This window comes from Cottoperca gobio, chromosome 19 (genome assembly GCF_900634415.1).
Source record: "Cottoperca gobio chromosome 19, fCotGob3.1, whole genome shotgun sequence".
Lineage (NCBI taxonomy): Eukaryota > Metazoa > Chordata > Actinopteri > Perciformes > Bovichtidae > Cottoperca > Cottoperca gobio.
The window spans coordinates 19,932,455-19,958,722 of record NC_041373.1 but is presented as its reverse complement, the minus strand read 5'-3'; the positions used below and the strand labels follow the sequence as shown (position 1 = coordinate 19,958,722).

At 49.7% G+C, this 26,268-nt stretch overlaps 1 protein-coding gene across 2 annotated transcripts in view; it reads right to left on the bottom strand.

Annotated features, from left to right (window-relative positions):
* Positions 1–23,491: 23,491 nt before the first annotated feature.
* Positions 23,492–26,268, bottom strand: part of fdxr (ferredoxin reductase) — a 12,784-nt gene continuing 10,007 nt past the window's right edge. For both annotated transcript variants that reach the window (XM_029457138.1, XM_029457139.1), the window contains 4 exons: positions 25,923–26,122; positions 25,675–25,846; positions 24,484–24,657; positions 23,492–24,130 (listed from right to left, as the gene is read on the bottom strand). In XM_029457138.1, the coding sequence (XP_029312998.1) occupies positions 24,000–24,130; positions 24,484–24,657; positions 25,675–25,846; positions 25,923–26,122 (677 nt within the window). In that variant the 3' untranslated portion in view covers positions 23,492–23,999. The remainder of the gene's footprint in view (positions 24,131–24,483; positions 24,658–25,674; positions 25,847–25,922; positions 26,123–26,268) is intronic.

Below are 26,268 nucleotides of genomic sequence, written 5' to 3'. Positions count from 1 at the left end.
GAGACGTCGAGCGACCACTACGCCTCCAAGAACGGGACAGCGAGCGACTACTACGTGTTGAAGAACGAGACGTCGAGCGACCACTACGCCTCCAAGAACGAGACATCGAGCGACCACTACGCCTCCAAGAACGGAACAGCGAGCGACTACTACGTGTTGAACGAGACGTCGAGCGACCACTACGCCTCCAAGAACGAGACGTCGAGCGACCACTACGCCTCCAAGAACGGAACAGCGAGCGACTACTACGTGTTGAAGAACGAGACGTCGAGCGACCACTACGCCTCCAAGAACGAGACGTCGAGCGACCACTACGCCTCCAAGAACGGAACAGCGAGCGACTACTACGTGTTGAAGAACGAGACGTCGAGCGACCACTACGCCTCCAAGAACGAGACGTCGAGCGACTACTACGCCTCGAAGAACGAGACGTCGAGCGACTACTACGCCTCGAAGAACGAGACGTCGAGCGACTACTACGCCTCGAAGAACGAGACGTCGAGCGACTACTACGCCTCGAAGAACGAGACGTCGAGCGACTACTACGCCTCGAAGAACGAGACGTCGAGCGACTACTACGCCTCGAAGAACGAGACGTCGAGCGACTACTACGCCTCCAAGAACGGAACAGCGAGCGACCACTACGCCTCGAAGAACGAGACGTCGAGCGACCACTACGCCTCGAAGAACGAGACGTCGAGTGACCACTACGCCTCGAAGAAGGGAACGTCGAGTGACCACTACGCCTCGAAGAAGGGAACAGCGAGCGACTACTACGCCTCGAAGAACGGAACTGCGAGCGACCACTACGCCTCCAAGAACGAGACGTCGAGCGACTACTACGCCTCCAAGAACGAGACGTCGAGCGACCACTACGCCTCCAAGAACGGAACAGCGAGCGACTACTACGTGTTGAAGAACGAGACGTCGAGCGACCACTACGCCTCCAAGAACGAGACGTCGAGCGACCACTACGCCTCCAAGAACGGAACAGCGAGCGACCACTACGCCTCCAAGAACGGAACAGCGAGCGACTACTACGCGTTGAAGAACGAGACGTCGAGCGACCACTACGCCTCCAAGAACGAGACGTCGAGCGACCACTACGCCTCCAAGAACGAGACGTCGAGCGACCACTACGCCTCCAAGAACGAGACGTCGAGTGACCACTACACCTCCAAGAACGGAACAGCGAGCGACTACTACGTGTTGAAGAACGAGACGTCGAACGACCACTACGCCTCCAAGAACGAGACGTCGAGCGACTACTACGCCTCCAAGAACGGGACAGCGAGCGACTACAACATCCACTACGCCTCCAAGAACGAGACGTCGAGCGACCACTACGCCTCCAAGAACGAGACGTCGAGCGACTACTACGCCTCCAAGAACGAGATGTCGAGCGACCACTACGCCTCCAAGAACGAGATGTCGAGCGACCACTACGCCTCCAAGAACGGGACAGCGAGCGACTACAACGTCTACTACGCCTCCAAGAACGGAACAGCGAGCGACTACTACGTGTTGAAGAACGAGACGTCGAGCGACCACAACGTCCACTACGCCTCGAAGAATGCGACTGCGAGCGAAGTCGCCACTTGATGCTCCAATAAAGTAACCATGTCTCTGACTGCAACTGCTTTTATCTGTGCTGTAAATAAACTCTTAACCACATATCTGTTTCCTCATTTCTCTCGGGAGGGGGTGCCTGGCAAAATGCATCCTGGGATTGGATTAGGCTGGATCTTTTTTCGTCTTGCACAAACATCTCTTGGATACGTTAGGATTGCAATGAAAGTAAATTATCCAAAAGCAAGTGGGAGGTGTGTCCATACATGTGCACTAAAAGGAACTTTGTTTCCTGTAAATCTTGTGCAGGACTTCTCGGTTCATGTTGTCGGTAGAGGCTTTATTTGTTCAGTGTGTTTGAAATGTCTTTAACTTTCACTTAAATGTAACCGAACCTCTGAAGGCGAGACGACAGGCAAACCTCTTTTATCCGTCAAATTCGGGAGTTTGGGCCATTTTGCTTCCATAACATGTCTTTTAGACTAGTGCAAAGAAATCACATACACTGGTTCATTTACCAATTGTCTGTAGATTTTGTAAATTCACAGTTGGCATTAAATATTGCCTCAATCCCTGATCTTCAGACCATGTTCTGGGTAATAAAACGTCCACTGGCTTGTGAGTACTTCAAGTAAACGGGGCAGTACATTTTTACACAGATTTGGACTTTTCTTTAATAAGCGGAGTAAATGCAGATCAAAAGGACCGAACCTATTCAGATCAGGTCGTCCTTGACTTGTTTACAGTAAATCAACTGCTTTAATCTATAGTTCATCAGCAGTTTGCCTCCTGTCCCCTGCTGTGTTTAGCACTCAGTTTCACCTCCTGTCTTTTGCTGTGTTAATCACTTGGTTTCTGGATTTTCCCATCACACGTCTAGTTTTTTTTTACCCAATTGAATACGGGCATATTCAGATAGCCAGTATGAGAAATGTTTTTTTTTTAACATGAAATAGTAAATGTGTTCAAGTATGAACCTTCAAGATCAGCCTAATGTCTCCTGAGTAAAGCTAATCGGCCACAATAACTGCAAAAACCCATGTGGATGTGCAGTAATATCTACAAATAACAAACATGCATAGTTTTTTCTGCTTGTACTAAATGTTTGTGTAGGGGTTCTTTGTAGTTGTCATCATCCCAAATAAAGCCTTTATTGCATCTGAGAGGAGGGATATCTTTGACATTTTCCCTTTTAATGGAGTTTTCTCAGTGTTTGGACCTAATGTGAGACTGTATTCAATATTAGGATTGTTTCTTAACATACACACAACATTCTCAAAGTTCTATAATCTACTAAATTGGATTTTTCACTTGGGTTAATTAGAGCTGATCTGCAGCAGCTGTGCCTCCTGCATGATGTTTGTTTTAAAAAGAGCTGCCATGTGGCACAGACAACACTTTCTGTTGGAGCCATGGGAGATGTTTGGTTGCTTGTTTGTGTGCTGACGGTTTGTCTTGCCGAAGGTATTTATCTGTTTGAAACTTGTATTTAAGACCCTGATAGTGGAGAAAGATGAATTACTCAATTCCTGACATGTAATTTAGCTGTAACATGTTTGTGAAATGTGCCATCAAACTGCAGAAACTTTACAGCAAATGCACTGTCCACAGGTTCTTGTTTGTCAATTCGAGATATAAATGAAAGATCTGGTGAAGGGCTGCAGAGGACATCAAGAGGTAAATATTTTTCTTTTTTTTTGTCTTCTGGGGATTCTGCTTACTGACCTTAACTTTAATTTCATTTTGTACTACAGAGCTGTCTCCCAATGACATCTCCCTAAAGAAGGCCTTTGCACTCCTCCAGTCAATGGAGTCCATGTTTGAGCAAGAAGGTGAGCAGGCTGTATCGGATGTTTTTCCCTAGACAACTTTGACGCGTTTAGCTTCCTTCCCGACGAGCTAGCATGACATGGTTGGTGCCAATGGAGTCTACTAGTTCACACTAGCTTTAAAACGGCTAGAGTGAAGGTTAAACTTTAGGTTCTTGGTGTCGCCATGTAGTTTATTTTTATATTTGGGGCAAATCTCATGTCTTTTAATGACTCATTCAAAAGGTTAAAAATCAACTCTCTCTCTAGTTCTCAATTATCAAATGTCTTTTCAGTACAACTGGAAACCAATGAAGTGGAAGCTGAGGCATCAGTTGGTCATCTGAAACAAAAGGCCCAGAGCAGGCCAGAAGACTTCAAAACTGAGAAGAAAGACTACGATCCACAATGGGACAAGAGCAACGAGACGTCGAGCGACCACTACGCCTCGAAGAACGAGACGTCGAGCGACCACTACGCCTCGAAGAACGGAACAGCGAGCGACTACTACGCCTCGAAGAACGGAACAGCGAGCGACTACTACGCCTCGAAGAACGAGATGTCGAGCGACCACTACGCCTCCAAGAACGGGACAGCGAGCGACCACTACGCCTCCAAGAACGGGACGTCGAGCGACCACTACGCCTCCAAGAATGAGACGTCGAGTGACCACTACGCCTCCAAGAACGAGACGTCGAGCGACCACTACGCCTCCAAGAACGGGACAGCGAGCGACTACTACGTGTTGAAGAACGAGACGTCGAGCGACCACTACGCCTCCAAGAACGAGACGTCGAGCGACCACTACGCCTCCAAGAACGAGACGTCGAGCGACCACTACGCCTCCAAGAACGGGACAGCGAGCGACCACTACGCCTCCAAGAACGAGACGTCGAGCGACCACTACGCCTCCAAGAACGGAACAGCGAGCGACCACTACGCCTCCAAGAACGGGACAGCGAGCGACCACTACGCCTCCAAGAACGAGACGTCGAGCGACCACTACGCCTCCAAGAACGGGACAGCGAGCGACCACTACGCCTCCAAGAACGGGACGTCGAGCGACCACTACGCCTCCAAGAATGAGACGTCGAGTGACCACTACGCCTCCAAGAACGAGACGTCGAGCGACCACTACGCCTCCAAGAACGGGACAGCGAGCGACTACTACGTGTTGAAGAACGAGACGTCGAGCGACCACTACGCCTCCAAGAACGAGACGTCGAGCGACCACTACGCCTCCGAGAACGGGACAGCGAGCGACTACAACGTCCACTACGCCTCCAAGAACGAGACGTCGAGCGACTACTACGTCTCCAAGAACGGGACAGCGAGCGACTACTACGTGTTGAAGAACGAGACGTCGAACGACCACTACGCCTCCAAGAACGGAACAGCGAGCGACTACTACGTGTTGAAGAACGAGACGTCGAGCGACCACTACGCCTCCAAGAACGGAACAGCGAGCGACCACTACGTGTTGAAGAACGAGACGTCGAGCGACCACTACGCCTCCAAGAACGAGACGTCGAGCGACTACTACGCCTCCAAGAACGAGACGTCGAGCGACTACTACGCCTCCAAGAACGGAACAGCGAGCGACTACTACGCCTCCAAGAACGAGACGTTGAGCGACCACTACGCCTCGAAGAACGAGACGTTGAGCGACCACTACGCCTCCAAGAACGGAACAGCGAGCGACTACTACGTGTTGAAGAACGGGACAGCGAGCGACCACTACGCCTCCAAGAACGGGACAGCGAGCGACCACTACGCCTCCAAGAACGAGACGTCGAGCGACCACTACGCCTCCAAGAACGGGACAGCGAGCGACCACTACGCCTCCAAGAACGAGACGTCGAGCGACCACTACGCCTCCAAGAACGAGACGTCGAGCGACCACTACGCCTCCAAGAACGAGACGTCGAGCGACCACTACGCCTCCAAGAACGAGACGTCACGTCGAGCGACCACTACGCCTCCAAGAACGAGACGTCGAGCGACCACTACGCCTCCAAGAACGGGACAGCGAGCGACTACAACGTCCACTACGCCTCCAAGAACGAGACGTCGAGCGACTACTACGTCTCCAAGAACGGGACAGCGAGCGACTACTACGTGTTGAACGAGACGTCGAACGACCACTACGCCTCCAAGAACGGAACAGCGAGCGACTACTACGTGTTGAAGAACGAGACGTCGAGCGACCACTACGCCTCCAAGAACGAGACGTCGAGCGACCACTACGCCTCCAAGAACGGGACAGCGAGCGACTACAACGTCCACTACGTCTCCAAGAACGAGACGTCGAGCGACTACTACGTCTCCAAGAACGGGACAGCGAGCGACTACTACGTGTTGAAGAACGAGACGTCGAACGACCACTACGCCTCCAAGAACGGAACAGCGAGCGACTACTACGTGTTGAAGAACGAGACGTCGAGCGACCACTACGCCTCCAAGAACGGAACAGCGAGCGACTACTACGTGTTGAAGAACGAGACGTCGAGCGACCACTACGCCTCCAAGAACGAGACGTCGAGCGACTACTACGCCTCCAAGAACGAGACGTTGAGCGACTACTACGCCTCGAAGAACGAGACGTTGAGCGACCACTACGCCTCCAAGAACGAGACGTCGAGCGACTACTACGCCTCCAAGAATGGAACAGCGAGCGACTACTACGCCTCCAAGAACGAGACGTTGAGCGACCACTACGCCTCGAAGAACGAGACGTTGAGCGACCACTACGCCTCCAAGAACGAGACGTCGAGCGACCACTACGCCTCCAAGAACGGGACAGCGAACGACTACAACGTCCACTACGCCTCCAAGAACGAGACGTCGAGCGACCACTACGCCTCCAAGAACGAGACGTCGAGCGACCACTACGCCTCCAAGAACGGGACAGCGAGCGACTACTACGTGTTGAAGAACGATTCGTCGAGCGACCACTACGCCTCCAAGAACGAGACGTCGAGCGACCACTACGCCTCCAAGAACGAGACGTCGAGCGACCACTACGCCTCCAAGAACGGAACAGCGAGCGACTACTACGTGTTGAAGAACGAGACGTCGAGCGACCACTACGCCTCCAAGAATGAGACGTCGAGCGACCACTACGCCTCCAAGAACTGGACAGCGAGCAACTACTACGTGTTGAAGAACGAGACGTCGAGCGACTACTACGCCTCCAAGAATGGAACAGCGAGCGACTACTACGCCTCCAAGAACGAGACGTTGAGCGACCACTACGCCTCGAAGAACGAGACGTTGAGCGACCACTACGCCTCCAAGAACGAGACGTCGAGCGACCACTACGCCTCCAAGAACGGGACAGCGAACGACTACAACGTCCACTACGCCTCCAAGAACGAGACGTCGAGCGACCACTACGCCTCCAAGAACGGAACAGCGAGCGACCACTACGCCTCCAAGAACGAGACGTCGAGCGACCACTACGCCTCCAAGAACGAGACGTCGAGCGACCACTACGCCTCCAAGAACGGGACAGCGAGCGACTACTACGCCTCCAAGAACGGGACAGCGAGCGACTACTACGTGTTGAAGAACGAGACGTCGAGCGACCACTACGCCTCCAAGAACGGAACAGCGAGCGACCACTACGCCTCCAAGAACGAGACGTCGAGCGACCACTACGCCTCCAAGAACGAGACGTCGAGCGACCACTACGCCTCCAAGAACGGGACAGCGAGCGACTACTACGTGTTGAAGAACGAGTCGTCGAGCGACCACTACGCCTCCAAGAACGAGACGTCGAGCGACCACTACGCCTCCAAGAACGAGACGTCGAGCGACCACTACGCCTCCAAGAACGGAACAGCGAGCGACTACTACGTGTTGAAGAACGAGACGTCGAGCGACCACTACGCCTCCAAGAACTGGACAGCGAGCAACTACTACGTGTTGAAGAACGAGACGTCGAGTGACCACTACGCCTCCAAGAACGAGACGTCGAGCGACCACTACGCCTCCAAGAACGGGACAGCGAGCGACTACTACGTGTTGAAGAACGAGACGTCGAACGACCACTACGCCTCCAAGAACGAGACGTCGAGCGACTACTACGCCTCCAAGAACGGAACAGCGAGCGACTACTACGTGTTGAAGAACGAGACGTCGAACGACCACTACGCCTCCAAGAACGAGACGTCGAGCGACTACTACGCCTCCAAGAACGGGACAGCGAGCGACTACAACATTCACTACGCCTCCAAGAACGAGACGTCGAGCGACCACTACACCTCCAAGAACGGAACAGCGAGCGACTACTACGTGTTGAAGAACGAGACGTCGAGCGACCACTACGCCTCCAAAAACGGAACAGCGAGCGACTACTACGTGTTGAAGAACGAGACGTTGAGCGACCACTACGCCTCGAAGAACGAGACGTTGAGCGACCACTACGCCTCGAAGAACGAGACGTTGAGCGACCACTACGCCTCCAAGAACGAGACGTCGAGCGACCACTACGCCTCCAAGAACGGAACAGCGAGCGACTACTACGCCTCCAAGAACGAGATGTCGAGCGACCACTACGCCTCCAAGAACGGGACAGCGAGCGACTACAACGTCCACTACGCCTCCAAGAACGGAACAGCGAGCGACTACTACGTGTTGAAGAACGAGACGTCGAGCGACCACAACGTCCACTACGCCTCGAAGAATGCGACTGCGAGCGACGTCGCCACTTGATGCTCCAATAAGTAACCATGTCTCTGACTGCAACTGCTTTTATCTGTGCTTTAAATAAACTCTTAACCACATATCTGTTTCCTCATTTCTCTCGGGAGGGGGTGCCTGGCAAAATGCATCCTGGGATTGGATTAGGCTGGATCTTTTTTCGTCTTGCACAAACATCTCTTGGATACGTTAGGATTGCAATGAAAGTAAAATATCCAAAAGCAAGTGGGAGGTGTGTCCATACATGTGCACTAAAAGGAACTTTGTTTCCTGTAAATCTTGTGCAGGACTTCTCGGTTCATTTTGTCGGTAGAGGCTTTATTTGTTCAGTGTGTTTGAAATGTCCTAAACTTTCACTTAAATGTAACCGAACCTCTGAAGGCGAGACGACAGGCAAACCTCTTTTATCCGTCAAATTCGGGAGTTTGGGCCATTTTGCTTCCATAACATGTCTTTTAGACTAGTGCAAAGAAATCACATACACTGGTTCATTTACCAATTGTCTGTAGATTTTGTAAATTCACAGTTGGCATTAAATATTGCCTCAATCCCTGATCTTCAGACCATGTTCTGGGTAATAAAACGTCCACTGGCTTGTGAGTACTTCAAGTAAACGGGGCAGTACATTTTTACACAGATTTGGACTTTTCTTTAATAAGCGGAGTAAATGCAGATCAAAAGGACCGAACCTATTCAGATCAGGTCGTCCTTGACTTGTTTACAGTAAATCAACTGCTTTAATCTATAGTTCATCAGCAGTTTGCCTCCTGTCCCCTGCTGTGTTTAGCACTCAGTTTCACCTCCTGTCTTTTGCTGTGTTAATCACTTGGTTTCTGGATTTTCCCATCACACGTCTAGTTTTTTTTACCCAATTGAATACGGGCATATTCAGATAGCAGGTATGAGAAATGTTTTTTTTTTTAACATGAAATAGTAAATGTGTTCAAGTATGAACCTTCAAGATCAGCCTAATGTCTCCTGAGTAAAGCTAATCGGCCACAATAAGTGCAAAAACCCATGTGGATGTGCAGGGCTTTAATATCTACAAATAACAAACATGCATAGTTTTTTTCTGCTTGTACTAAATGTTTGTGTAGGGGTTCTTTGTAGTTGTCATCATCCCAAATAAAGCCTTTATTGCATCTGAGAGGAGGGATATCTTTGACATTTTCTGTCATTTTTCCCTTTTAATGGAGTTTTCTCAGTGTTTGGACCTAATGTGAGACTGTATTCAATATTAGGATTGTTTCTTAACATACACACAACATTCTCAAAGTTCTATAATCTACTAAATTGGATTTTTCACTTGGGTTAATTAGAGCTGATCTGCAGCAGCTGTGCCTCCTGCATGATGTTTGTTTTAAAAAGAGCTGCCATGTGGCACAGACAACACTTTCTGTTGGAGCCATGGGAGCTGTTTGGTTGCTTGTTTGTGTGCTGACGGTTTGTCTTGCCGAAGGTATTTATCTGTTTGAAACTTGTATTTAAGACCCTGATAGTGGAGAAAGATGAATTACTCAATTCCTGACATGTAATTTAGCTGTAACATGTTTGTGAAATGTGCCATCAAACTGCAGAAACTTTACAGCAAATGCACTGTCCACAGGTTCTTGTTTGTCAATTCGAGATATAAATGAAAGATCTGGTGAAGGGCTGCAGAGGACATCAAGAGGTAAATATTTTTCTTTTTTTTTGTCTTCTGGGGATTCTGCTTACTGACCTTAACTTTAATTTAATTTTGTACTACAGAGCTGTCTCCCAATGACATCTCCCTAAAGAAGGCCTTTGCACTCCTCCAGTCAATGGAGTCCATGTTTGAGCAAGAAGGTGAGCAGGCTGTATCGGATGTTTTTCCCTAGCCAAAATCTAGACAACTTTGACGCGTTTAGCTTCCTTCCCGACGAGCTAGCATGACATGGTTGGTGCCAATGGAGTCTACTAGTTCACACTAGCTTTAAAACGGCTAGAGTGAAGGTTAAACTTTAGGTTCTTGGTGTCGCCATGTAGTTTATTTTTATATTTGGGGCAAATCTCATGTCTTTTAATGACTCATTCAAAAGGTTAAAAATCAACTCTCTCTCTAGTTCTCAATTATCAAATGTCTTTTCAGTACAACTGGAAACCAATGAAGTGGAAGCTGAGGCATCAGTTGGTCATCTGAAACAAAAGGCCCAGAGCAGGCCAGAAGACTTCAAAACTGAGAAGAAAGACTACGATCCACAATGGGACAAGAGCAACGAGACGTCGAGCGACCACTACGCCTCCAAGAACGAGACGTCGAGCGACCACTACGCCTCCAAGAACGAGACGTCGAGCGACTACTACGCCTCGAAGAACGGAACAGCGAGCGACCACTACGCCTCCAAGAACGAGACGTCGAGCGACTACTACGCCTCCAAGAACGAGACGTCGAGCGACCACTACGCCTCCAAGAACGGAACAGCGAGCGACTACTACGTGTTGAAGAACGGGACAGCGAGCGACCACTACGCCTCCAAGAACGAGACGTCGAGCGACCACTACGCCTCCAAGAACGGAACAGCGAGCGACTACTACGCGTTGAAGAACGAGACGTCGAGCGACCACTACGCCTCCAAGAACGAGACGTCGAGCGACCACTACGCCTCCAAGAACGAGACGTCGAGCGACCACTACGCTTCCAAGAACGAGACGTCGAGCGACCACTACGCCTCCAAGAACGAGACGTCGAGCGACCACTACGCCTCCAAGAACGGAACAGCGAGCGACCACTACGCCTCCAAGAACGAGACGTCGAGCGACCACTACGCCTCCAAGAACGAGACGTCGAGCGACCACTACGCCTCCAAGAACGAGACGTCGAGCGACCACTACGCCTCCAAGAACGAGACGTCGAGCGACCACTACGCCTCCAAGAACGGGACAGCGAGCGACTACTACGTGTTGAAGAACGAGACGTCGAGCGACCACTACGCCTCCAAGAACGAGACATCGAGCGACCACTACGCCTCCAAGAACGGAACAGCGAGCGACTACTACGTGTTGAACGAGACGTCGAGCGACCACTACGCCTCCAAGAACGAGACGTCGAGCGACCACTACGCCTCCAAGAACGAGACGTCGAGCGACCACTACGCCTCCAAGAACGGAACAGCGAGCGACTACTACGTGTTGAAGAACGAGACGTCGAGCGACCACTACGCCTCCAAGAACGAGACGTCGAGCGACCACTACGCCTCCAAGAACGGAACAGCGAGCGACTACTACGTGTTGAAGAACGAGACGTCGAGCGACCACTACGCCTCCAAGAACGAGACGTCGAGCGACTACTACGCCTCGAAGAACGAGACGTCGAGCGACTACTACGCCTCGAAGAACGAGACGTCGAGCGACTACTACGCCTCGAAGAACGAGACGTTGAGCGACTACTACGCCTCGAAGAACGAGACGTTGAGCGACCACTACGCCTCCAAGAACGAGACGTCGAGCGACCACTACGCCTCCAAGAACGAGACGTCGAGCGACCACTACGCCTCCAAGAACGAGACGTCGAGCGACCACTACGCCTCCAAGAACGGGACAGCGAACGACTACAACGTCCACTACGCCTCCAAGAACGAGACGTCGAGCGACCACTACGCCTCCAAGAACGGAACAGCGAGCGACCACTACGCCTCGAAGAACGAGACGTCGAGCGACCACTACGCCTCGAAGAACGAGACGTCGAGTGACCACTACGCCTCGAAGAAGGGAACAGCGAGCGACTACTACGCCTCGAAGAACGGAACTGCGAGCGACCACTACGCCTCCAAGAACGAGACGTCGAGCGACTACTACGCCTCCAAGAACGAGACGTCGAGCGACTACTACGCCTTGAAGAACGGAACAGCGAGCGACCACTACGCCTCCAAGAACGAGACGTCGAGCGACTACTACGCCTCGAAGAACGGAACAGCGAGCGACTACTACGTGTTGAAGAACGAGACGTCGAGCGACCACTACGCCTCGAAGAACGGAACAGCGAGCGACTACTACGTGTTGAAGAACGAGACGTCGAGCGACCACTACGCCTCGAAGAACGGAACAGCGAGCGACTACTACGTGTTGAAGAACGAGACGTCGAGCGACCACTACGCCTCCAAGAACGAGACGTCGAGCGACCACTACGCCTCCAAGAACGAGACGTCGAGCGACTACTACGCCTTGAAGAACGGAACAGCGAGCGACCACTACGCCTCCAAGAACGAGACGTCGAGCGACTACTACGCCTCCAAGAACGAGACGTCGAGCGACCACTACGCCTCCAAGAACGAGACGTCGAGCGACCACTACGCCTCCAAGAACGAGACGTCGAGCGACCACTACGCCTCCAAGAACGAGACGTCGAGCGACTACTACGCCTCGAAGAACGGAACAGCGAGCGACCACTACGCCTCCAAGAACGAGACGTCGAGCGACTACTACGCCTCCAAGAACGAGACGTCGAGCGACCACTACGCCTCCAAGAACGGAACAGCGAGCGACTACTACGTGTTGAAGAACGGGACAGCGAGCGACCACTACGCCTCCAAGAACGAGACGTCGAGCGACCACTACGCCTCCAAGAACGGAACAGCGAGCGACTACTACGCGTTGAAGAACGAGACGTCGAGCGACCACTACGCCTCCAAGAACGAGACGTCGAGCGACCACTACGCCTCCAAGAACGAGACGTCGAGCGACCACTACGCTTCCAAGAACGAGACGTCGAGCGACCACTACGCCTCCAAGAACGAGACGTCGAGCGACCACTACGCCTCCAAGAACGGAACAGCGAGCGACCACTACGCCTCCAAGAACGAGACTACGAGCGACCACTACGCCTCCAAGAACGAGACGTCGAGCGACCACTACGCCTCCAAGAACGAGACGTCGAGCGACCACTACGCCTCCAAGAACGAGACGTCGAGCGACCACTACGCCTCCAAGAACGGGACAGCGAGCGACTACTACGTGTTGAAGAACGAGACGTCGAGCGACCACTACGCCTCCAAGAACGAGACATCGAGCGACCACTACGCCTCCAAGAACGGAACAGCGAGCGACTACTACGTGTTGAACGAGACGTCGAGCGACCACTACGCCTCCAAGAACGAGACGTCGAGCGACCACTACGCCTCCAAGAACGGAACAGCGAGCGACTACTACGTGTTGAAGAACGAGACGTCGAGCGACCACTACGCCTCCAAGAACGAGACGTCGAGCGACCACTACGCCTCCAAGAACGGAACAGCGAGCGACTACTACGTGTTGAAGAACGAGACGTCGAGCGACCACTACGCCTCCAAGAACGAGACGTCGAGCGACTACTACGCCTCGAAGAACGAGACGTCGAGCGACTACTACGCCTCGAAGAACGAGACGTCGAGCGACTACTACGCCTCGAAGAACGAGACGTCGAGCGACTACTACGCCTCGAAGAACGAGACGTCGAGCGACTACTACGCCTCGAAGAACGAGACGTCGAGCGACTACTACGCCTCGAAGAACGAGACGTCGAGCGACTACTACGCCTCCAAGAACGGAACAGCGAGCGACCACTACGCCTCGAAGAACGAGACGTCGAGCGACCACTACGCCTCGAAGAACGAGACGTCGAGTGACCACTACGCCTCGAAGAAGGGAACGTCGAGTGACCACTACGCCTCGAAGAAGGGAACAGCGAGCGACTACTACGCCTCGAAGAACGGAACTGCGAGCGACCACTACGCCTCCAAGAACGAGACGTCGAGCGACTACTACGCCTCCAAGAACGAGACGTCGAGCGACCACTACGCCTCCAAGAACGGAACAGCGAGCGACTACTACGTGTTGAAGAACGAGACGTCGAGCGACCACTACGCCTCCAAGAACGAGACGTCGAGCGACCACTACGCCTCCAAGAACGGAACAGCGAGCGACCACTACGCCTCCAAGAACGGAACAGCGAGCGACTACTACGCGTTGAAGAACGAGACGTCGAGCGACCACTACGCCTCCAAGAACGAGACGTCGAGCGACCACTACGCCTCCAAGAACGAGACGTCGAGCGACCACTACGCCTCCAAGAACGAGACGTCGAGCGACCACTACGCCTCCAAGAACGAGACGTCGAGTGACCACTACACCTCCAAGAACGGAACAGCGAGCGACTACTACGTGTTGAAGAACGAGACGTCGAACGACCACTACGCCTCCAAGAACGAGACGTCGAGCGACTACTACGCCTCCAAGAACGGGACAGCGAGCGACTACAACATCCACTACGCCTCCAAGAACGAGACGTCGAGCGACCACTACGCCTCCAAGAACGAGACGTCGAGCGACTACTACGCCTCCAAGAACGAGATGTCGAGCGACCACTACGCCTCCAAGAACGAGATGTCGAGCGACCACTACGCCTCCAAGAACGGGACAGCGAGCGACTACAACGTCTACTACGCCTCCAAGAACGGAACAGCGAGCGACTACTACGTGTTGAAGAACGAGACGTCGAGCGACCACAACGTCCACTACGCCTCGAAGAATGCGACTGCGAGCGAAGTCGCCACTTGATGCTCCAATAAAGTAACCATGTCTCTGACTGCAACTGCTTTTATCTGTGCTGTAAATAAACTCTTAACCACATATCTGTTTCCTCATTTCTCTCGGGAGGGGGTGCCTGGCAAAATGCATCCTGGGATTGGATTAGGCTGGATCTTTTTTCGTCTTGCACAAACATCTCTTGGATACGTTAGGATTGCAATGAAAGTAAATTATCCAAAAGCAAGTGGGAGGTGTGTCCATACATGTGCACTAAAAGGAACTTTGTTTCCTGTAAATCTTGTGCAGGACTTCTCGGTTCATGTTGTCGGTAGAGGCTTTATTTGTTCAGTGTGTTTGAAATGTCTTTAACTTTCACTTAAATGTAACCGAACCTCTGAAGGCGAGACGACAGGCAAACCTCTTTTATCCGTCAAATTCGGGAGTTTGGGCCATTTTGCTTCCATAACATGTCTTTTAGACTAGTGCAAAGAAATCACATACACTGGTTCATTTACCAATTGTCTGTAGATTTTGTAAATTCACAGTTGGCATTAAATATTGCCTCAATCCCTGATCTTCAGACCATGTTCTGGGTAATAAAACGTCCACTGGCTTGTGAGTACTTCAAGTAAACGGGGCAGTACATTTTTACACAGATTTGGACTTTTCTTTAATAAGCGGAGTAAATGCAGATCAAAAGGACCGAACCTATTCAGATCAGGTCGTCCTTGACTTGTTTACAGTAAATCAACTGCTTTAATCTATAGTTCATCAGCAGTTTGCCTCCTGTCCCCTGCTGTGTTTAGCACTCAGTTTCACCTCCTGTCTTTTGCTGTGTTAATCACTTGGTTTCTGGATTTTCCCATCACACGTCTAGTTTTTTTTTACCCAATTGAATACGGGCATATTCAGATAGCCAGTATGAGAAATGTTTTTTTTTTAACATGAAATAGTAAATGTGTTCAAGTATGAACCTTCAAGATCAGCCTAATGTCTCCTGAGTAAAGCTAATCGGCCACAATAACTGCAAAAACCCATGTGGATGTGCAGGCTTAATATCTACAAATAACAAACATGCATAGTTTTTTCTGCTTGTACTAAATGTTTGTGTAGGGGTTCTTTGTAGTTGTCATCATCCCAAATAAAGCCTTTATTGCATCTGAGAGGAGGGATATCTTTGACATTTTTCCCTTTTAATGGAGTTTTCTCAGTGTTTGGACCTAATGTGAGACTGTATTCAATATTAGGATTGTTTCTTAACATACACACAACATTCTCAAAGTTCTATAATCTACTAAATTGGATTTTTCACTTGGGTTAATTAGAGCTGATCTGCAGCAGCTGTGCCTCCTGCATGATGTTTGTTTTAAAAAGAGCTGCCATGTGGCACAGACAACACTTTCTGTTGGAGCCATGGGAGATGTTTGGTTGCTTGTTTGTGTGCTGACGGTTTGTCTTGCCGAAGGTATTTATCTGTTTGAAACTTGTATTTAAGACCCTGATAGTGGAGAAAGATGAATTACTCAATTCCTGACATGTAATTTAGCTGTAACATGTTTGTGAAATGTGCCATCAAACTGCAGAAACTTTACAGCAAATGCACTGTCCACAGGTTCTTGTTTGTCAATTCGAGATATAAATGAAAGATCTGGTGAAGGGCTGCAGAGGACATCAAGAGGTAAATATTTTTCTTTTTTTTTGTCTTCTGGGGATTCTGCTTACTGACCTTAACTTTAATTTCATTTTGTACTACAGAGCTGTCTCCCAATGACATCTCCCTAAAGAAGGCCTTTGCACTCCTCCAGTCAATGGAGTCCATGTTTGAGCAAGAAGGTGAGCAGGCTGTATCGGATGTTTTTCCCTAGACAACTTTGACGCGTTTAGCTTCCTTCCCGACGAGCTAGCATGACATGGTTGGTGCCAATGGAGTCTACTAGTTCACACTAGCTTTAAAACGGCTAGAGTGAAGGTTAAACTTTAGGTTCTTGGTGTCGCCATGTAGTTTATTTTTATATTTGGGGCAAATCTCATGTCTTTTAATGACTCATTCAAAAGGTTAAAAATCAACTCTCTCTCTAGTTCTCAATTATCAAATGTCTTTTCAGTACAACTGGAAACCAATGAAGTGGAAGCTGAGGCATCAGTTGGTCATCTGAAACAAAAGGCCCAGAGCAGGCCAGAAGACTTCAAAACTGAGAAGAAAGACTACGATCCACAATGGGACAAGAGCAACGAGACGTCGAGCGACCACTACGCCTCGAAGAACGAGACGTCGAGCGACCACTACGCCTCGAAGAACGGAACAGCGAGCGACTACTACGCCTCGAAGAACGGAACAGCGAGCGACTACTACGCCTCGAAGAACGAGATGTCGAGCGACCACTACGCCTCCAAGAACGGGACAGCGAGCGACCACTACGCCTCCAAGAACGGGACGTCGAGCGACCACTACGCCTCCAAGAATGAGACGTCGAGTGACCACTACGCCTCCAAGAACGAGACGTCGAGCGACCACTACGCCTCCAAGAACGGGACAGCGAGCGACTACTACGTGTTGAAGAACGAGACGTCGAGCGACCACTACGCCTCCAAGAACGAGACGTCGAGCGACCACTACGCCTCCAAGAACGAGACGTCGAGCGACCACTACGCCTCCAAGAACGGGACAGCGAGCGACCACTACGCCTCCAAGAACGAGACGTCGAGCGACCACTACGCCTCCAAGAACGGAACAGCGAGCGACCACTACGCCTCCAAGAACGGGACAGCGAGCGACCACTACGCCTCCAAGAACGAGACGTCGAGCGACCACTACGCCTCCAAGAACGGGACAGCGAGCGACCACTACGCCTCCAAGAACGGGACGTCGAGCGACCACTACGCCTCCAAGAATGAGACGTCGAGTGACCACTACGCCTCCAAGAACGAGACGTCGAGCGACCACTACGCCTCCAAGAACGGGACAGCGAGCGACTACTACGTGTTGAAGAACGAGACGTCGAGCGACCACTACGCCTCCAAGAACGAGACGTCGAGCGACCACTACGCCTCCGAGAACGGGACAGCGAGCGACTACAACGTCCACTACGCCTCCAAGAACGAGACGTCGAGCGACTACTACGTCTCCAAGAACGGGACAGCGAGCGACTACTACGTGTTGAAGAACGAGACGTCGAACGACCACTACGCCTCCAAGAACGGAACAGCGAGCGACTACTACGTGTTGAAGAACGAGACGTCGAGCGACCACTACGCCTCCAAGAACGGAACAGCGAGCGACCACTACGTGTTGAAGAACGAGACGTCGAGCGACCACTACGCCTCCAAGAACGAGACGTCGAGCGACTACTACGCCTCCAAGAACGAGACGTCGAGCGACTACTACGCCTCCAAGAACGGAACAGCGAGCGACTACTACGCCTCCAAGAACGAGACGTTGAGCGACCACTACGCCTCGAAGAACGAGACGTTGAGCGACCACTACGCCTCCAAGAACGGAACAGCGAGCGACTACTACGTGTTGAAGAACGGGACAGCGAGCGACCACTACGCCTCCAAGAACGGGACAGCGAGCGACCACTACGCCTCCAAGAACGAGACGTCGAGCGACCACTACGCCTCCAAGAACGGGACAGCGAGCGACCACTACGCCTCCAAGAACGAGACGTCGAGCGACCACTACGCCTCCAAGAACGAGACGTCGAGCGACCACTACGCCTCCAAGAACGAGACGTCGAGCGACCACTACGCCTCCAAGAACGGGAGCGAGCGACTACTACGTAAGAACGAGACGTCGAGCGACCACTACGCCTCCAAGAACGAGACGTCGAGCGACCACTACGCCTCCAAGAACGGGACAGCGAGCGACTACAACGTCCACTACGCCTCCAAGAACGAGACGTCGAGCGACTACTACGTCTCCAAGAACGGGACAGCGAGCGACTACTACGTGTTGAACGAGACGTCGAACGACCACTACGCCTCCAAGAACGGAACAGCGAGCGACTACTACGTGTTGAAGAACGAGACGTCGAGCGACCACTACGCCTCCAAGAACGAGACGTCGAGCGACCACTACTCCTCCAAGAACGGGACAGCGAGCGACTACAACGTCCACTACGTCCTCCAAGAACGAGACGTCGAGCGACTACTACGTCTCCAAGAACGGGACAGCGAGCGACTACTACGTGTTGAAGAACGAGACGTCGAACGACCACTACGCCTCCAAGAACGGAACAGCGAGCGACTACTACGTGTTGAAGAACGAGACGTCGAGCGACCACTACGCCTCCAAGAACGGAACAGCGAGCGACTACTACGTGTTGAAGAACGAGACGTCGAGCGACCACTACGCCTCCAAGAACGAGACGTCGAGCGACTACTACGCCTCCAAGAACGAGACGTTGAGCGACTACTACGCCTCGAAGAACGAGACGTTGAGCGACCACTACGCCTCCAAGAACGAGACGTCGAGCGACTACTACGCCTCCAAGAATGGAACAGCGAGCGACTACTACGCCTCCAAGAACGAGACGTTGAGCGACCACTACGCCTCGAAGAACGAGACGTTGAGCGACCACTACGCCTCCAAGAACGAGACGTCGAGCGACCACTACGCCTCCAAGAACGGGACAGCGAACGACTACAACGTCCACTACGCCTCCAAGAACGAGACGTCGAGCGACCACTACGCCTCCAAGAACGAGACGTCGAGCGACCACTACGCCTCCAAGAACGGGACAGCGAGCGACTACTACGTGTTGAAGAACGAGTCGTCGAGCGACCACTACGCCTCCAAGAACGAGACGTCGAGCGACCACTACGCCTCCAAGAACGAGACGTCGAGCGACCACTACGCCTCCAAGAACGAGACGTCGAGCGACCACTACGCCTCCAAGAACGGAACAGCGAGCGACTACTACGTGTTGAAGAACGAGACGTCGAGCGACCACTACGCCTCCAAGAATGAGACGTCGAGCGACCACTACGCCTCCAAGAACTGGACAGCGAGCAACTACTACGTGTTGAAGAACGAGACGTCGAGCGACTACTACGCCTCCAAGAATGGAACAGCGAGCGACTACTACGCCTCCAAGAACGAGACGTTGAGCGACCACTACGCCTCGAAGAACGAGACGTTGAGCGACCACTACGCCTCCAAGAACGAGACGTCGAGCGACCACTACGCCTCCAAGAACGAGACGTCGAGCGACCACTACGCCTCCAAGAACGGGACAGCGAACGACTACAACGTCCACTACGCCTCCAAGAACGAGACGTCGAGCGACCACTAGACGTCGAGCGACCACTACGCCTCCAAGAACGAGACGTCGAGCGACCACTACGCCTCCAAGAACGGGACAGCGAGCGACTACTACGCCTCCAAGAACGGGACAGCGAGCGACTACTACGTGTTGAAGAACGAGACGTCGAGCGACCACTACGCCTCCAAGAACGGAACAGCGAGCGACCACTACGCCTCCAAGAACGAGACGTCGAGCGACCACTACGCCTCCAAGAACGAGACGTCGAGCGACCACTACGCCTCCAAGAACGGGACAGCGAGCGACTACTACGTGTTGAAGAACGAGTCGTCGAGCGACCACTACGCCTCCAAGAACGAGACGTCGAGCGACCACTACGCCTCCAAGAACGAGACGTCGAGCGACCACTACGCCTCCAAGAACGAGACGTCGAGCGACCACTACGCCTCCAAGAACGGAACAGCGAGCGACTACTACGTGTTGAAGAACGAGACGTCGAGCGACCACTACGCCTCCAAGAACTGGACAGCGAGCAACTACTACGTGTTGAAGAACGAGACGTCGAGTGACCACTACGCCTCCAAGAACGAGACGTCGAGCGACCACTACGCCTCCAAGAACGGGACAGCGAGCGACTACTACGTGTTGAAGAACGAGACGTCGAACGACCACTACGCCTCCAAGAACGAGACGTCGAGCGACTACTACGCCTCCAAGAACGGAACAGCGAGCGACTACTACGTGTTGAAGAACGAGACGTCGAACGACCACTACGCCTCCAAGAACGAGACGTCGAGCGACTACTACGCCTCCAAGAACGGGACAGCGAGCGACTACAACATTCACTACGCCTCCAAGAACGAGACGTCGAGCGACCACTACACCTCCAAGAACGGAACAGCGAGCGACTACTACGTGTTGAAGAACGAGACGTCGAGCGACCACTACGCCTCCAAAAACGGAACAGCGAGCGACTACTACGTGTTGAAGAACGAGACGTTGAGCGACCACTACGCCTCGAAGAACGAGACGTTGAGCGACCACTACGCCTCGAAGAACGAGACGTTGAGCGACCACTACGCCTCCAAGAACGAGACGTCGAGCGACCACTACGCCTCCAAGAACGGAACAGCGAGCGACTACTACGCCTCCAAGAACGAGATGTCGAGCGACCACTACGCCTCCAAGAACGGGACAGCGAGCGACTACAACGTCCACTACGCCTCCAAGAACGAGACGTCGAGCGACTACTACGCCTCCAAGAACGGAACAGCGAGCGACTACTACGTGTTGAAGAACGAGACGTCGAGCGACCACAACGTCCACTACGCCTCGAAGAATGCGACTGCGAGCGACGTCGCCACTTGATGCTCCAATAAAGTAACCATGTCTCTGACTGCAACTGCTTTTATCTGTGCTTTAAATAAACTCTTAACCACATATCTGTTTCCTCATTTCTCTCGGGAGGGGGTGCCTGGCAAAATGCATCCTGGGATTGGATTAGGCTGGATCTTTTTTCGTCTTGCACAAACATCTCTTGGATACGTTAGGATTGCAATGAAAGTAAAATATCCAAAAGCAAGTGGGAGGTGTGTCCATACATGTGCACTAAAAGGAACTTTGTTTCCTGTAAATCTTGTGCAGGACTTCTCGGTTCATTTTGTCGGTAGAGGCTTTATTTGTTCAGTGTGTTTGAAATGTCCTAAACTTTCACTTAAATGTAACCGAACCTCTGAAGGCGAGACGACAGGCAAACCTCTTTTATCCGTCAAATTCGAGAGTTTGGGCCATTTTGCTGTCTATCTTCGTAAATTAAAAGAAAGCATTAGATATTCATTTGTCTATTAAACTAATATTTAAAATGCGGTTTTAGGAAATACTACTCGAAGACAGGAATGATAGAATGTCATTTATTTTGTATAAGATGGTAAATGTATGTGCAAAAAATTGTAAAAATATTCAGTTTTCACTTTTAAAGGGAAACTTAAGCATTTTTCAACCTGGACACTATTTTCCCATGTTTGCTTAATGGAGACTTAATAATTGTATTGGTCCAGTATTGAGTGGCACAGTGGGCCAATCTGCACTGTTAATGTCAGTCCATTCAAAGTTTGTTTTTGCCACTAACGGGCTCAATGTTAAGTGTCATTATGGAGAGGAACTTACAGAGAAGTCTCTCGTTAAATCCTCATTTTCAAATCTGCCTCAATATTGAAATATTTCTGGATAACTAAACTACGCTTTCTAAACACAAACTAACACTGGCACTCCAACGTTCAGTAGCACTTGCATACCTCTCTATATTCTGAAGCTTTGTACAGAGGGCTTTGTTCACATGTCATTCAGAGCTGATGTTTATACACGCTACACTAACTACATGCAGAGAATTATTATTTGTATAGCACCTTTCATACAAGAACTGCAGCTCAAAGTGCTTCACAGCAAAAACATCAGTACAAGATTACAGATTAAGAGCATTTACAGTACAATAATCAGTGTAGATGTGAGTCTGAAGTACCATTATAAAAATGGCAGAATTAAAATAGTATAAAATAACATTGGCACACCATTCTTGTAAATGTTTTAAACTTTCAGGGCCATATTTTGAAAGCATGAGATCAACAATGGGCCCCTGTGGCTCTTCAACTGGTTTACTCCCTTTGCCAAACTCTTTATTGACCCTTGTATTTACGTTTACAGCGTCAACCTCTTTATTGACCTTTTAACGTATAAAACACAAACGTCTCCGTGAGTCCAGATTCTTTTGGCAAAATGTTGGTTAAAGCCCGCTTCATAAACAAACCCCTGTTTGTTAAGTTTTATGAAATCTATCGGTTAAAGACAGTTCTTCTCCAATATATTCTTTAATCTTTCACTTTTCCACTAATTGTGTAAAGAACATGTAAACACATTTATCAGAGAAACATCCTCTTGTTCCTGTGGTAAGTCTATTTGATCTCAAGTTTTTCAAAAATACACTCTGAAAATGTATCCTAGTTACCTTTACACATTCAATGTGAAACCAGTAATAATTCACCATTAAAAGGCTAAGATAAAAAGATATAAAATATCACTATTAAAAGGCTAAAGTAAAGAGATATAAACTATCACTATTAAAAGGCTAAAGTAAAGAGATATAAAATATCACCATTAAAAGGCTAAAGTAAAGAGATATAAAATATCACCATTAAAAGGCTAAAGTAAAGAGATATAAAATATCACTATTAAAAGGCTAAAGTAAAGAGATATAAAATATCACTATTAAAAGGCTAAAGTAAAGAGATATAAAATATCACCATTAAAAGGCTAAAGTAAAAAGATATAAAATATCACTATTAAAAGCTAAAGTAAAGAGATATAAAATATCACTATTAAAAGGCTAAAGTAAAGAGATATAAAATATCACTATTAAAAGCTAAAGTAAAGAGATATAAAATATCACTATTAAAAGCTAAAGTAAAGAGATATAAAATATCACTATTAAAAGCTAAAGTAAAGAGATATAAAATATCACTATTAAAAGGCTAAAGTAAAGAGATATGTTTTTAGCTTACTTTTGAAGATATTAAGAGAGCTTGCCTCCCTAATGTCTGCAGGTAAAGTGTTCAAAGGAAATACACAAAGTTCTGTGTGTTGACAGGATTTAGTGATTTATGAAGTGATACAAAGACAGATCCAGAATCCCCTCTGTACAAACCTTTGATATGTGAACAACATCAAACACTTTGAACCTGCTTCATCTAATGTTCAAATCTGCAACTCTCACTCAATACTGGACCCTTTTTTCAAATTGTTGCCCCCATTATTCACTAAACACACAAACATGGGTTGAAAAATACCAACGTTACCTTTCAACATACATACAGTGTATTACCGTACACAACAAGTTCATTATTAATAGCATCTATTAGAGAGTCCTGTTTTTTTAAGGCTCAGTCTTTAGATTAATACTGAACAAGGTACAAACTGAAAGACAACGAGACAAAGACTTTACTGCATATCTACTAGCTTTTAATGTCTACAATATAAATTAAGTGCTTCATGATGCCATTTATTTTCCATTGATCCCCATGAGTACGGTAACAACTGTTACTTTACAATGCGACAGGTACTGAGTGTTCACCTGTCGCAGTTATTTACGAGCCTCCTGCAGCATTTCCTCCACAGTCAGTAGTTTTTCTCTGGGTTTCCCGGAGGCTTCCCCTCGCCGCGTCTCCACACTGTCAATCTTCTCCCAGTCGGAGAAAGTCACTGGCATCACTCCTACAGGCGATAAATAAAATACAAATCAAATTTGGCTTTCTTTTGCAAAATTAGTAACATGCATTCAATTCATTATGGGCATTTTTGGCTTTTTATCTATATATCTATATCTATATCTATATCTATATCTATATATATATATATATATATATATATATATATATATATATATATATATTACAGTTGGTACAGTAGATTTGACCTTAGAAATGTGAACTTTTGGTCATTTCATTTGACGGAAGGAACGGAAGTGAAGGTCAATTGAAGACGAAAGTATGATGTAGGTTCATGCAGGCACACTGTGAATTAATTAAAAACTATTATAGTGATAATATAAAGGGGCAGCAGAGTACCTCTCTTCTCCAGCAGAGCACTGATGCTTTGTGATCCAGGCTTGGCAGAAGATGCGTCCAACGTCCCCGAGTCCATGTCCTCCACCACGGATCGTGCGGTGTCAAAACTATTGTTCATAGTGGTGGCTATCACCCCAGTGGGGCCTGTTTTCAGCCAGCCACTGCAATATAGACCTGAAAGAAAGATAAAGTCACTATTTCTTTCAGTTTTAGTTTATTCTCAGGAAGGAAGCGCTGTGGTCTCATGGTATTTACCAGATCTTTAAGATGGACTGTCCGTGCTCTTATTTGCAAGGGATCGATCGGATGTGTGTCCAGACATCACCAACCTATCTGCATGGGTTGGTGTGGTTATGAGCTTGGTGTCAGTCACTACGTAGGTAAGCTGGTGATGCGGCTTTCCAACGAGGAAGCATGAGAATAGGAGGTTGCCAATTCAACCACGCAGTCAAGTCGCGACGCAGAACTCTTCTGTCGCACCAAACAAAATCAGCGATGGCGGGCTTCACTGTGCAAGAGGTGTGTGTGTGTGTGTGTTAGGGTTGTATGATATGTTCAAAAACAACCAGCAATTGCCGATATATTTCACACACGTGTATGTGCTGCTGTGCTCTCATTCGCTCTTTTCTGAAGATGATGATTAAATTAGCAAAAAAAAGAAGATAAAAACTGCCCAGTGAGAAAAAGACACTTTGAGCGTCCGGATTGAGACAAATCTGTAGAAATCCGATTGGAATCGCATTTCAAACTTCCTCCAACTGTGGTTGGGATCGCATTCAATGTGTTTTTGTTGTCGTCCAGACTTTCTAAATTCAATCTGGATACAATCTGAGAGCCCGTCTGCTTTCAGTCTGACGACAGTAAGACTTTAAGGGCGAGGGCGACCCTTATAGGAGTTCAGCGAATATCCAGGCCAAGACTTCCTTTTACGTGCACTGCTGAGACACGAGAAAGGAGTTATACATATTGCTTACAAGCTCATTTAAAGTTAATAAAAAGCTAAATTGACGTCAGACGATAGCCAATGCGTTCCGTTCTCCAAATGGAGCTGCAGCCCGCTCAAACGTGATTGGTCAATAGTGCAGACAAAAGGAAACCAGAACGCTTCCAATACCAAAACGTGTCCCGTTGCCTACAGATTCTGTATTCATATTCAGAAACTGTTTATAGAGAGTCATCTGGATAGAGTACCTGCAGCCTGTTGGATACGGCCCATGTTGTTCGGAACGATGGCTTTGCGGGAGTCAAACGGCACCGATGGATCGATGGGGAGGCTCTTGTAGCCGATACTGCTAATGACCAGGCCACAGGTCACATCCTCCACTTCTCCAGTGAGCACTGCCCGGGCTCCCTCGCCTGAGCCCTGCTCATACAGAGGTCACCCATTTCAACCATGTACTGAGGGACTTCTTTACTTTTTAAATACAAATCCTGTTTACCTCCAGCCTGTTGACCGCCAGTCGGATGCCAGCTGTCCTGCTGTTCTCAGGGTCGGCCAGGATTTCAACGGGGCTCCGGAAGAATCGAAAGCCCCAGATGTGGGAGGCCTCGTCGCGCCTCTCCTGCTCCTTCTCTCCTGGGGTCTCCAGGGCCGTCTTCAGCATCAGCTCTGTCAGACGCTTCCTGGGCCTCGGCAAATCTGACAACGCACAGACACTGGTGCTTAAAATGACTGTCAGCTTTGATTCTTCCTACATTTAAAAGTAGTAACATTCATACAGAAGAGGATCCGGGCCACGTGTGAAAAATGGATTTGTGTTCTTAGTTTAAAGTATAAAATATGGA